The sequence below is a fragment of the Balaenoptera acutorostrata genome, chromosome 4 (assembly GCF_949987535.1).
Source record: "Balaenoptera acutorostrata chromosome 4, mBalAcu1.1, whole genome shotgun sequence".
NCBI lineage: Eukaryota > Metazoa > Chordata > Mammalia > Artiodactyla > Balaenopteridae > Balaenoptera > Balaenoptera acutorostrata.
The window spans coordinates 84,076,310-84,090,173 of record NC_080067.1 but is presented as its reverse complement, the minus strand read 5'-3'; the positions used below and the strand labels follow the sequence as shown (position 1 = coordinate 84,090,173).

Below are 13,864 nucleotides of genomic sequence, written 5' to 3'. Positions count from 1 at the left end.
ATCTTTTCATGTGCTTCGTGGCCGTCTGTATGTCTTCTTTGGAGAAATGTCTATTTAGGTCTTCTGCCCATTTTTGGATTGGGGTGTTTGTTTCTTTGATATTGAGCTGAATGAGCTGTTTATATATTTTGGAGATTAATCCTTTGTCCGTTGATTCATTTGCAAATATTTTCTCCCATTCTGAGGGTTGTCTTTTCGTCTTGTTTATGGTTTCCTTTGCTGTGCAAAAGCTTTGAAGTTTCATTAGGTCCCACTTGTTTATTTTTGTTTTTATTTCCATTACTCTAGGAGGTGGATCGAAAAAGATCTTGCTGTGATTTATGTCAAAGAGTGTTCTTCCTATGTTTTCCTCTAAGAGTTTTATAGTGTCCAGTCTTATATTTAGGTCTCTAATCCATTTTGAGTTTATTTTTGTGTATGGTGTTAGGGAGTATTCTAATTTCATTCTTTTACATGTGGCTGTCCAGTTTTCCCAGCACCACTTATTGAAGAGACTGTCTTTTCTCCATTGTATATCTTTGCCTCCTTTGTCATAGATTAGTTGACCATAGGTGCGTGGGTTAATCTCTGGGCTTTCTATCTTGTTCCATTGATCTATGTTTCTGTTTTTGTGCCAGTACCATATTGTCTTGATTACTGTAGCTTTGTAGTATAGTCTGAAGTCAGGGAGTCTGATTCCTCCAGCTCCATTTTTTTGCCTCAAGACTGCTTTGGCTATTCGGGGTCTTTTGTGTCTCCATACAAATTTTAAGATGATTTGTTCTAGCTCCGTAAAAAATGCCATCGGTAATTTGATAGGGATTGCATTGAATCTGTAGATTGCTTTGGGTAGTATACTCATTTTCACAATGTTGATTCTTCCAATCCAAGAACATGGTATATCTCTCCATCTGTTGGTATCATCTTTAATTTCTTTCATCAGTGCCTTATAGTTTTCTGCATACAGGTCTTTTGTCTCCCTAGGTAGGTTTATTCCTAGGTATTTTATTCTTTTTGTTGCAATGGTAAATGGGAGTGTTTCCATAATTTCTCTTTCAGATTTTTCATCATTAGTGTATAGGAATGCAAGAGATTTCTGTGCATTAATTTTGTAACCTGCAACTTCACCATATTCATTAATTAGCTCTAGCAGTTTTCTGGTGGCAGTTTTAGGATTCTCTATGTATAGTATCATGTCATCCGCAAACAGTGACAGTTTTACTTCTTCTTTTCCAATTTGTATTCCTTTTATTTCTTTTTCTTCTCTGATTGCCGTGGCTAGGACTTCCAGAACTATGTTGAATAATAGTGGTGAGAGTGGACATCCTTGTCTCGTTCCTGATCTTAGAGGAAATGCTTTCAGTTTTTCACCATTGAGAATGATGTTTGCTGTGGGTTTGTCATATATGGCCTTTATTATGTTGAGGTAGGTTCCCTCTATGCCCACTTTCTGGAGAGTTTTTATCATAAATGGGTGTTGAATTTTGTCAAAAGCTTTTTCTGCATCTATTGAGATGATCATATGGTTTTTATTCTTCAATTTGTTAATATGGTGTATCACATTGATTGATTTGCGTATATTGAAGAATCCTTGCATCCCTGGGATAAATCCCACTTGATCGTGGTGTATGATCCTTTTAATGTGTTGTTGGATTCTGTTTGCTAGTATTTTGTTGAGGATTTTTGCATCTATATTCATCAGTGATATTGGTCTGTAATTTTCTTTTTTTGTAGTGTCTTTGTCTGGTTTTGGTATCAGGGTGATGGTGGCCTCATAGAATGAGTTTGGGAGAGTTCCTTCCTCTGCAATTTTTTGGAAGAGTTTGAGAAGGATGGGTGTTAGCTCTTCTCTAAATGTTTGATAGAATTCACCTGTGAAGCCATCTGGTCCTGGACTTTTGTTTGTTGGAAGATTTTTAATCACAGTTTCAATTTCATTACTTGTGATTGGTCTGTTGATATTTTCTGTTTCTTCCTGGTTCAGTCTTGGAAGGTTATACCTTTCTAAGAATTTGTCCATTTCTTCCAGGTTGTCCATTTTATTGGCATAAAGTTGCTTGTAGTAGTCTCTTAGGATGTTTTGTATTTCTGCGGTGTCTGTTGTAACTTCTCCTTTTTCATTTCTGATTTTATTGATTTGAGTCCTCTCCCTCTTTTTCTTGATGAGTCTGGCTAATGGCTTATCAATTTTGTTTATCTTCTCAAAGAACCAACTTTTAGTTTTATTGATCTTTGCTATTGTTTTCTTTGTTTCTATTTCATTTATTTCTGCTCTGATCTTTATGATTTCTTTCCTTCTGCTAACTTTGGGTTTTGTTTGTTCTTCTTTCTCTAGTTTCTTTAGGTGTAAAGTTAGATTGTTTACTTGAGATTTTTCTTGTTTCTTTAGGTAGGCTTGTATAGCTATAAACTTCCCTCTTAGAACCGCTTTTGCTGCATCCCATAGGTTTTGGGTCGTCGTGTTTTCATTGTCATTTGTCTCTAGGTATTTTTTTATTTCCTGTTTGATTTCTTCAGTGATCTCTTGGTTATTTAGTAACGTATTGTTTAGCCTCCATGTGTTTGTCTTTTTTACGTTTTTTTCCCTGTAATTCATTTCTAATCTCATAGCGTTGTGGTCAGAAAAGATGCTTGATATGATTTCAATTTTCTTAAATTTACTGAGGCTTGATTTGTGACCCAAGATGTGATCTATCCTGGAGAATGTTCCGTGTGCACTTGAGAAGAACGTGTAATCTGCCGTTTTTGGATGGAATGTCCTATATATATCAATTAAATCTATCTGGTCTATTGTGTCATTTAAAGCTTCTGTTTCCTTATTTATTTTCATTTTGGATGATCTGTCCATTGGTGTAAGTGAGGTGTTAAAGTCCCCCACTATTATTGTGTTACTGTCGATTTCCTCTTTTATAGCTGTTAGCAGTTGCCTTATGTATTGAGGTGCTCCTATGTTGGGTGCATATATATTTATAATTGTTATATCTTCTTCTTGGATTGATCCCTGGATCATTATGTAGTGTCCTTCCTTGTCTCTTGTAACATTCTTTATTTTAAAGTCTATTTTATCTGATATGAGTATAGCTACTCCAGCTTTCTTTTGATTTCCATTTGCATGGAATATCTTTTTCCATCCCCTCACTTTCAGTCTGTATGTGTCCCTAGGTCTGAAGTGGGTCTCTTGTAGACAGCATATATATGGGTCTTGTTTTTGTATCCATTCAGCCAGTCTATGTCTTTTGGTTGGGGCATTTAATCCATTCACGTTTAAGATAATTATCGATATGTATGTTCCTATGACCATTTTCTTAATTGTTTTGGGTTTGTTTTTGTAGGTCCTTTTCTTCTCTTGTGTTTCCCACTTAGAGAAGTTCCTTTAGCATTTGTTGTAGAGCTGGTTTGGTGGTGCTGAATTCTCTTAGCTTTTGCTTGTCTGTAAAGCTTTTGATTTCTCCATCAAATCTAAATGAGATCCTTGCTGGGTAGAGTAATCTTGGTTGTAGGTTCTTCCCTTTCATCACTTTAAGTATTTCATGCCACTCCCTTCTGGCTTGCAGAGTTTCTGCTGAGAAATCAGCTGTTAACCTTATGGGGGTTCCCTTGTATGTTATTTGTCGTTTTTCCCTTGCTGCTTTCAATAATTTTTCTTTGTCTTTAATTTTTGCCACTTTGATTACTATGTGTCTCGGCGTGTTTCTCCTTGGGTTTATTCTGTATGGGACTCTCTGCGCTTCCTGGACTTGGGTGGCTATTTCCTTTCCCATGTTAGGGAAGTTTTCGATTATAATCTCTTCAAATATTTTCTCTGGTCCTTTCTCTCTCTCTTCTCCTTCTGGGACCCCTATAATGCGAATGTTGTTGCGTTTAATGTTGTCCCAGAGGTCTCTTAGGCTGTCTTCATTTCTTTTTATTCTTTTTTCTTTAGTCTGTTCTGTGGCAGTGAATTCCACCATTCTGTCTTCCAGGTCACTTATCCGTTCTTCTGCCTCAGTTATTCTGCTATTGATTCCTTCTAGTGTAGTTTTCATTTCAGTTATTGTATTGGTCATCTCTGTTTGTTTGTTCTTTAATTCTTCTAGGTCTTTGTTAATCATTTCTTGCATCTTCTCAATCTTTGCCTCCATTCTTATTCCGAGGTCCTGGATCATCTTCACTATCATTATTCTGAATTCTTTTTCTGGAAGGTTGCCTATCTCCACTTCATTTAGTTGTTTTTCTGGGGTTTTTTCTTGTTCCTTCATCTGGTACATAGCCCTCTGCCTTTTCATCTTCTCTGTCTTTCTGTAACTGTGGTTTTTGGTCCACAGGCTGCAGGATTGTAGTTTTTCTTGCTTCTGTTGTCTGCCCTCTGGTGGTTGAGGCTATCTAAGAGGCTTGATGGGAGGCTCTGGTGGTGGGTAGAGCTGACTGTTGCTGTGGCGGTCAGAGCTCAGTAAAACCTTAATCCACTTGACTGTTGATGGGTGGGGCTGGGTTCCCTCCCTGTTGCTGTGGCGATCAGAGCCCAGTAAAACCTTAATCCACTTGACTGTTGATGGGTGGGGCTGGGTTCCCTCCCTGTTGGTTGTTTTGCCTGAGGCAACCCAACACTGGAGCCTACCCGTGCTCTTTGGTGGGGTTAATGGCAGACTCTGGGAGGGCTCACGCCAAGGAGAACTTCCCAGGACCTCTGCTGCCAGTGTCCTTATCCCCACGGTGAAACAGAGCCACCACTCGCCTCTGCAGGAGACCCCCCAACACCAGCAGGTACGTCTGGTTCAGTCTCCCCCAGGGTCACTGCTCCTTCCCCTGGGTCCCGATGCACACATTACTTTGTGTGTGCCCTCCAAGAGTGGGGTCTCTGTTTCCCCCAGTCCTGTCACAGTCCTGCAATCAATTCCCACTAGACTTCAAAGTCTGATTCTCTAGGAATTCCTCCTCCCTTTGCCGGACCCCCAGGTTGGGAAGCCTGAGGTGGGGCTCAGAACCTTCACTCCAGTGGGTGGACTTCTGTGGTATAAGTGTTCGCCAGTCTGTGAGTCACCCACCCAGCAGTTATGGGATTTGATTTTACTCTGATTGAGCCCCTCCTACCGTCTCACTGTGGCTTCTCCTCTGTCCTTGGACGTGGGGTGTCCTTGGTGAAGTCCAGGGTCTTCCTGTCAATGATTGTCCAGCAGCCAGTTGTGATTCTGGTGCTCTCGCAAGAGGGAGTGAGAGCACGTCCTTCTACTCCGCCATCTTGGTTAATCTCCTACCTCAGATTTTTATTCATGAGTAAAAATCTGTATTTCACCATTTGAAAGACATGTGCTGAGTATAGAATGTTATTTTGACCCATTATTATCATTTGTTGCTTTCAAGATGTCATGTCATTTTGGACTGTGTAGTTTCCAAGGAGTAGATTTCATCATTCTTATCTTTGCCTCTGTGTAGGAAATATATCTTTTCTCTCTGGCTGCTTTTAACATTTTTTTCTCTATCACTAGTTTTCAACAATGTGATGATGTATTTTTCTTTATGTTTATTCTGCTTAGGATCCTTCTTTGAGTTTCTTGGATCTTTAGGTTTACTGTTACCAAGTTAGTTTGGCTATCATTTTGCTATTTGGCTTCATTGCTTTAAATATGTTTTCTGCTGATCTTCCTTTCTGAGGCTCCAATTACATTTATTCTAGACTGCTCAATTTTGTCCCAGGGGTCAGTGATGCTTTGGGGTTTTCTTCTCTCTCATGTTTCTTTTTGGAAATTTTCTATTGCTATTTATTCAAGTTCACTATTCTTCTCTGCTATGATGTCTAATATTCAGATAAAAATATATCTGAAATGATAAAATTATCTCTCAAAATTTGAGTCTTTTTAATATCTTCTAATTCTCACTTTATCACATTCATATTTTCCTCAGCCTTCTTGAATATCTGGAATATATTTTCCAAAGCATTTTTAATATCCTTTTCTGATAATTTTATCATCTGTTTTATTTCTAGGTATGTTTCTGGTGATTTACTTTTTTCCTCTGGTTATCAGTCTTTTTCTTGATACCTACTACTTTTCATATAGTTAACATTGTGAATTTTACATTTATGGTGATATTTTGTTGGATTCTTTTCAATAGATAGTTATCTGGAAGGAAGTTATGTTACTTAGAATCATTGCTTTTAAGCTTTTTTAGGGTGGGTCTAGAAAAGCCTTTAGTTTAGTTTATGGCTAATTTGTTCCCACTACTGAAGTGACACCCCTATATCTGTTTTCCCATGTAGTTGGAGATCTCAGCAGTTTGGCTGGTAGTGACATGAAATATTCTCAGCCTTGTATGAGCTTTGTGAATTGTTCTGCTTTATCCTTTCGGTGGTTTGTTCCCAAACCTGGGGTAGTTTGTTCACATGGATGCACAGATCAGTACCCAGACAAAATTTCAAGAGAACCATTCTGTAAATCTCTGGTGTATTCTATCTATGCAGCTCTCTTCTCTCTAGTATTTTGCCTCATAAATTCTGTTTTTGCCACATCAGACTCTGATTTCTGTCTCCTCGGTTTGGTGAGACTTCTGATCTCTCCTTGAGTTTCGGTTTCCTGTGCTCTAGCCTGGGAAATCTCTCCATTCAGTAAGCTAGAACACTTAGTTTAAACTAAAGTTTACTTCGATTGTTATCCTTCTCTCATCTTATTCTATGTTGCCTGTTGACCAATATGTGAAAACTGCCGTTTAATATATTTTGTTCAGCTTCCTAGTTAAGGTAGGAGATTAACTCCAGTATCCATATTGACTTTTCAACAATTGCCTAACCTCCCCAAACCTAAGGTATAACTTTCCAGGATTCTTACTTACTTACTTACTTATTTATTTATGGCTGCGTTGGGTCTTTGTTGCTGCATGCAGGCTTTCTCTAGTTGCATCGAGTGGGGGCTACTCTTCGTTGTGGTGCACAGGCTTTTCATTGCAGTGGCTTTTGTTGCAGAGCATGGGCTTTAGGCACATGGGCTTCAGTAGTTGTGGCTCACAGGCTTAGTTGCTCCCCGGCACATGGGATCTTCCCGGTCCAGGGATCGAACCCGTGTCCCCTACATTGGCATGTGGATTCTTAAGCATTGCACCACGAGGGAAGTCCCCAGTATTCTTATTTTTAATTCAAAAAGAAAAATATTTTTGTTGGTGTCATACACTCCAGTTGCCTTTTTTTCTCTTCTCAGTACTGCATTTGGGAATTCTCTCATACCTGTAAGCAGAAGTAATTAACTACATTTTAACATTAAAAGTTTAGAGATATTAATTTGCTACAATATGTAGTATGTATAATATTGCACTTCTTATAATAATATTAAGATCAATTCTACTTTTGTGTGGAAAATTTTCAAAGTACTTTAATAGCATTTCTGAATTGATGCTCATAAAAGCTCTGTGGACTAGATAAATCTAGCGTTATAATTCTCATTACAAAGTAAAGAAACTAAGGCCTCACAAGATTCATTAATTTTTCTCAGTCGCATAACCTATAAATGATGAGATAGGATCTTCTGACTTTTATAACAATGTTTTTTCCAATTTTCCAGAGTCTGTCTTCCTGGAAGATGTAGAACTTTATGTAAAATATCAAATACTTTAGTATGGTAGCAAAACTTTTCACTTTTTGTGAGGAAGGCAATATGGTGGAATAGAAATAACTAGATTTAGAGTAAGCAGATGATTTGTCAATCATATTCAATCTAAGTAATAAAACAACGTGGAATTATATAAAATGAGCAAAACAACTTTTATACAACTATTTTATATTTAGTTTAGGAAACAAATAACAGATTTACAATTGTTCAGCTAGAGGGCATGTTGTAAATGGAGAAAAAAGAGAGTCTAGTGTATGCCAATTGTTAAGGTGACCAAAATGCCTGCTTAGGAGATCCATTTTAATTTTTCAGGAGATTTAGTTAAGAAATTAATTAAATGGCCTTTGTATTTTAATATATGGGACAAAATAAAGAACAAAAGATTGAGAAATTTTTAAATTTTTGTGAATGAGTTAGATCTCTGTTCATATCTACTATGGTGTCAAAACCTTTGATATATGAAGTTAATCTTTATGTAAAATCTTGTGTTAAATATACACTCTGTTTAAGAAGAGAATTAATTTGGAACCTAATAGTTATCATTTTATTTGAAAAAGTCACCTAATTGCATACCTAAGCAGCTGTAGCTATTGAAGTGCGACATTTCTTGATCCATTCCCCCCTTCATAGCAAAAAGATTTTATATGATTTGTCTGTAAAAACATAAAATCAAGTTAAAGAGCAGGTTGAGTAATCACTACTTACATGATAAAATATATTAGAAAATATGATTGCAGGTCATTCCTATTTTTTGCAGTGGTCATGGCTATTATATAAGGTTAACCTATCCTATGTAAAGGCACCATATCCTTCCTGACTTTCACCAGTCACTGCCTGACTTACCCAACCCCAAAGCATTACTTTCCAATAATCTTATTTATTTTTAAATTCAGAGATAAAAATAATGATGGTTGATGTAATACATTCTAGTTGCATTTTTTTTTTTCCTCTCAGAGTTGCATTTGGGAACTGCAATGGGTTGGCTGTGGTGGATTTTATACAGAAGACAGTACTGTTAAGCATGGGGACCATTGACCTATATAGATCAAGTGACCTATACCAACGACAACCACGGTCTCCTCGAAAAAACAAGCAGTTCATTGCAGGTAGGAGATAAGATCATTATGAACTTGATTAGTTCACCTGTTTTCTTACCTTTAGATTTCTTGTCTTTCTTCTGTGATGCTATTCAAATGCACAGCAATATAAAGTCAACATAATTTACAATACCATGTAAGTAAAATTGGTCAGAAACATAGTAAGAATCTTTGAAAGGGTAAAGGAGGTGTTTAAACTTCAATTTGTTGTTAACGTTAGGAAGGATCTCAAGTTTCTTAAGTTGAATTCCTAAGAAATAACAAAAAATAAGGTATTAAATATAAAAATGCTAAGAAAATCAGGCTCTCTAGTTGAAAAAGCTGCTTGCAATGGTTGTGTTAACTGGGATAGTTTTCTTCTAATATATGATAGCTTTAAAAATATAACTTAAGGTCATTCACTAGTTTTAATTTTTTAAATTAACTCCATTTTTTGACTGTCACCTTTCCTTGTTGGATGGTGACTTTCTTGGAGGTATTTTCACAAATGCAGTAAACATTATTAAAATGCTATGAAAGATGATATTTTTCTTGACAGGACAAATTATAAAAGAAAATATATAAAGTTACTAAAATACAAGCCAAAATACTTTCTACATATAATGCCAAACCTTGATATGTCAAATTATCCAAAGTTGTACTAAAATTTCAGTATATATCCAAATAGTTGGCTTTGCAAACATTGCCAACATTTTGTATATTTTCTGTCCACTGACATAGTTTAACTGGTAAAAACTCGGCTGAGCTAAAAGGTTTGCAGGTGGAAATGCATCTATAGTATTATGTGTTATTTTATACAGTTTTTAAAATTTTCTACTGTTTTTTAAAATAATCAGTTGAATATTGACACTTTTACTAAATATACCCACGTAAAGACTATTTTAAAGTAAAAAGAGTACATTATGGTAGGTGTTATTTTCTAAATAGCAAATGTGCCAAATTTAACATCTGAATGTGGTAATAAATGAAGTTTCCTTTTGGACTAATGAAAAATTACTTGATACACTGAAATTCTCCTTCTTTGTTAATCTTTCTTTTGTAAACCTAAACCCTTTCCAAATTGCTAATTTAGACCCTTTTCAGGAGCACAAAAGTTCTCCTTCAGAACCTGGAGTTTCTTTGTTTTTTTTTAGGGATCTCAACTTTTAGCAATATTTTATGAGTGCTAGCAATGTAAAATTAGACAGGTTCTGCTTCTACCACTACTGGCTTTTGAAAGAAAGGCAGAATAAGAAAAATTGTGCATGAATGTACCATGAGATTCCCTCACGATTGAGAAAGAGAAAGTTGACTTTTGAAAGTTCATGGACTCTTGATAGAAAGATGTTAGAGGATAGTAGGCACTGTTTGCATGCTGAAACACTAATTCAATCATAAAAGCTGTGAATCCTAAGACAACATCTAAATTACTTGCTGGATATACACAGTGGGATGACAAAGTGTATATTTTGACAGAGGTAATACAATTATTATTTAATTTAAACTTACTGAGCCTCAAAAATTATGATTAGAGCTCAGAATTTTAATGACTTTAAAATTAGGAAAAACTGTGATAAAGTTGTAAACTCTGCTTGTATTTAGTATATATAGTGAGTACTCACTTTGTTATTAAAAAAAAAGACTAAAATCCCTAAGTTTTCTTGTTAATACTGAAAATTAAAGACAACCATTTTTATATTTATGAGGTAATATACATATTATTTATAAGCTAAATAAGTTTACTATGTAAAAAGCATAAAGAGAAATATGCCATTTATTTTTATAAGATATTTGATTGAATAAAATTACTACAGCATTCTCATCATTCATCTATCACCTCACTTTCTAATTGATTTATTTTTTTAATATCTCTTTTCTAATTTGATTACCTAAACTTGCTGCAATTTCTTCATCTTGGCTGTTCTAGATTCTGGTATGATATCACTTCCTTTCACTTTAGACTATTTTTCTCTCTTTCTTCTGCCTGCTGCTGATGCTGGTGTTCTGGCATGTTCCAAAGACAACTTTTGCATGCGTGGCCTGTCTAACTTTTATCCTGATTTAACGAAACGGATCCGTACTTCCTATCAGAGTAAGTTCTATAAAGGTTAGGCAAATAGCTTTTTTTTAAAGTCATAATGCTTGAGTTAAATCCATATATCTGTGCTCAGTAATGTGTTTTTAAAAACACATTCAGCATGCATGCAAATTTTTGTTTTGTTATGGAAATGCAACCTAATAATTTTAATAAAAATTATATAAATATTTCAAATAGTTATATCATATACCCATTTACCCATATTCATTGTTTCAGTGTTTATTTCAAACCATGTGTACCATGTGCTATTAGTCCAAGAGCCATTGTCTTTTGTTTTGAGGAGGAAGAGCCATGGTGTCCTTGTAAATAATAAACCTGATATTCTAGCATCAATAATAATTGAATGCTTATTTTGGAAACCTTATGCCTTTGGCCATTTTATAAAATTATTGTAACCAAGGACACAATACTTGCTTTTTCTAATGTAATTAGATTTCTTAGAGGTAGCATTTCTGATGCTTTTCATTAAAATAGAATATACAAACACCCATTTCTATAGTGATTTTAGGAAACAAACACTGTGAAACTGGGGAATTAAGGTCACAAATAAAAGTCACTAATATTAACATTTACCATGGTAGCAAATGCAAATCTGAAGATGGTGTGTCAGATATTCTATTAAATGGTGCAGAAAGAGTGGGGAGTGAGGGTATGATTGGAGGTGCACATGATACTAGTGATATTATGGGTGAATATTTATTGACATGAGAAGATGTATATAATATGTTAATCAATATGTTTGTTTAAAAAGAACTTTACTTAATACATATAAGACGATCTCATATTTGTATAAAATATATATATGGACACATACATGTTTGTTGCTTGTATCCTGAATTTCTTCAGACCTCACCTCACCAGCTTGTACATACTTAATGGAATTACATCACTTATAAAAACCTAAAATTTTGTGTTCCATTAGCTACAGGAAGTCAGTACCTGTGAAAGCCTTAAAATTTTTCTGGGGTGTAGAGGGTGACTTATTTTTGCTCGGAACTATTCTCTAGTTTTCTACTCTGAGCACCCCCTTTTTGAGTGCTTCCCACCGCCTCTACTCCTGGTGCCTTGTGATAGAACACATATCTGTGTTGGCTTCTGCTGTTACTAAAACAGAAACTTATTAGGTATTATGATAATATTTCTTGACACCTGAAAATTATACGAAATTTTAGTTTCCATAATTAAAATTTCCATAAAAGTTGTATTGGAACACAGCCAAACTCATTCATTTACATATTGTTTCTGGCTGCTTCTAAACTACAATGGCAGAGTTGATTAGTTGCAACAGAAACCATATGGCCCCTAGAGAATGGACTTGAGGGTATGGGGAGGGGGAAGGGTAAGCTGGGACAAAGTGAGAGAGTGGCATGGACATATATACACTACCAAACGTAAAATAGCTAGCTAGTGGGAAGCAACCACATAGCACAGGGAGATCAGCTCTTGCTTTGTGACCACCTAGAGGAGTGGGATAGGGAGAGTGGGAGGGAGGGAGATGCAAGAGGGAAGAGATATGGGGACATATGTATATGTATAACTGATTCACTTTGTTATAAAGCAGAAACTGACACACCATTGTAAAGCAATTATACTCTAATAAAGATGTTAAAAAAAAAATTGCCCACCTGAAAAAAAAAAAAAAAAGAAACCATATGGCCCATGAGACCTAAATATTTACTGTCTTGCTCCTCACATAAATTTGCTGACCTCTCCCCTATACTATTCTTCATTACCCATCCCCTACCACCTAAACGGTATCAGCCAAAACCTTTCCTGAAAATAGTTTCCAGGTGGTTTAACACACATACTCAGACTTCAGAATCCTAGTTTAGCCTTCTCAAGGTAGAATCCCCCTACTGTGTGTGTGTGTGAGAATGCATCCATCTGTACAGATAGAAGAAGTTTCTGGAACATGAGATTGTAGATTTTATAAATTTCTTTTAATGTATTTTATGGTATTTCTATAATAAACACATAATGCTTTTATAGTAAAAAGAAGTTGGATACTGAGGATAAGAAGCAGGCTCTTAGTTAATCTGAATTCTACAATATCAACCATGATATTAAGGTTAAAGGTCATTACTTCAATAATCTTATGTTGCCTTCAGAATAAAAAAGCCAAGATTTTAAACCTTCATTCAGGGTACTCTAAAATATAATTCTTATCTGCATCTTCAAGTGAATTTTCTACTACTCCTATAAAAACACTCCTCTTAAGCCAGTGTATGTATCTTACTACACTTATAATTTACTTATAAGTGAAACTCTCCTGGCAACTCTCTGGAAACTTTCCTTAGATTTCACTCCCTATAGTAAACCTTTCCTGCTGCCATTAGAGCCCTTTGCACCAATTCCTTAATTTAAATGTCTATAGTGCCTACAGGTGTACAGGCTTCTACACAGTAGTGTCTGAACCATTTAATTGGTATTTAGATTTGTTTGTATTTTTATGCATATGCTCTACCTTTATAAATGCATGATAAGAACCTGAAGACCATATCTAAAATTGTTATTATCCTCTACACCCAGCACACGTATGAGCTCAGCAAGTCGATGATGGTACTGAGATAGATAGAGCATGACAGGAGACTCTTTTTGCTCACATGAATAGCCAGCGGACTTTTCAAATTTGATAAATGAGAGTAGACATGGCTTCTGGGTTCACGGGAATTTTGCAAAAGAAATCATAGTTTCTTCTAAACAAAGAATTAAAGTGTCAAGACAGACAGGAGTAAAATCAAGTCCTCAGAAGGCCATAAAAGATGTTCTGTGTCTTCCACAGGACTATGATTGATTTGTGGATTCAAAGAAATGCTTTGGAAAGAGCAAGAGACATAGGGTGAGAAGGTTTATATCAAGTTCTGCTTTTCTTCTTATTGACTACTCATTACATTTATAATCTTAAGCAAGTCATTTAACTGCTCTGAGTTTCTTTTTTCTCATATATAAAGTAAAAATCATAATCCCTACTTTCCCCTTAGAGACTTTTGGAACTTTTCAAGATTAGTGTTTGTAATTGCACTTCTATAAATATTAGACATTATTATTATTATAATAGAAGATGAAACCACGTCACAGGTTAAATAACCTTTCCAGAATACAACAAATCATCTATGGAAGAATTTAGGGCTAACATC

General features: G+C 35.6%; 1 protein-coding gene and 1 long non-coding RNA gene across 11 annotated transcripts in view; one reads left to right on the top strand and one right to left on the bottom strand.

The window, feature by feature from the left end:
• The window catches only part of STXBP5L (syntaxin binding protein 5L), a 384,033-nt gene that overhangs the window by 283,410 nt on the left and 86,759 nt on the right, over positions 1-13,864 (top strand). For 5 of the 10 annotated variants that reach the window (XM_057545863.1, XM_057545861.1, XM_057545859.1 and 2 more), the window contains exons 19-20: positions 8,508-8,659; positions 10,590-10,721. In XM_057545863.1, the coding sequence (XP_057401846.1) occupies positions 8,508-8,659; positions 10,590-10,721 (284 nt within the window). The remainder of the gene's footprint in view (positions 1-8,507; positions 8,660-10,589; positions 10,722-13,864) is intronic. The other 5 variants (XM_057545862.1, XM_057545866.1, XM_057545865.1 and 2 more) reach the window with 2 other exon arrangements.
• LOC130708147 (uncharacterized) lies at positions 7,096-8,774 on the bottom strand. Its single transcript, XR_009008222.1, has 3 exons — positions 8,709-8,774; positions 8,127-8,206; positions 7,096-7,171 (listed from the first exon to the last, which is right to left on the bottom strand). It is a non-coding gene; the product is annotated as an uncharacterized LOC130708147 (long non-coding RNA).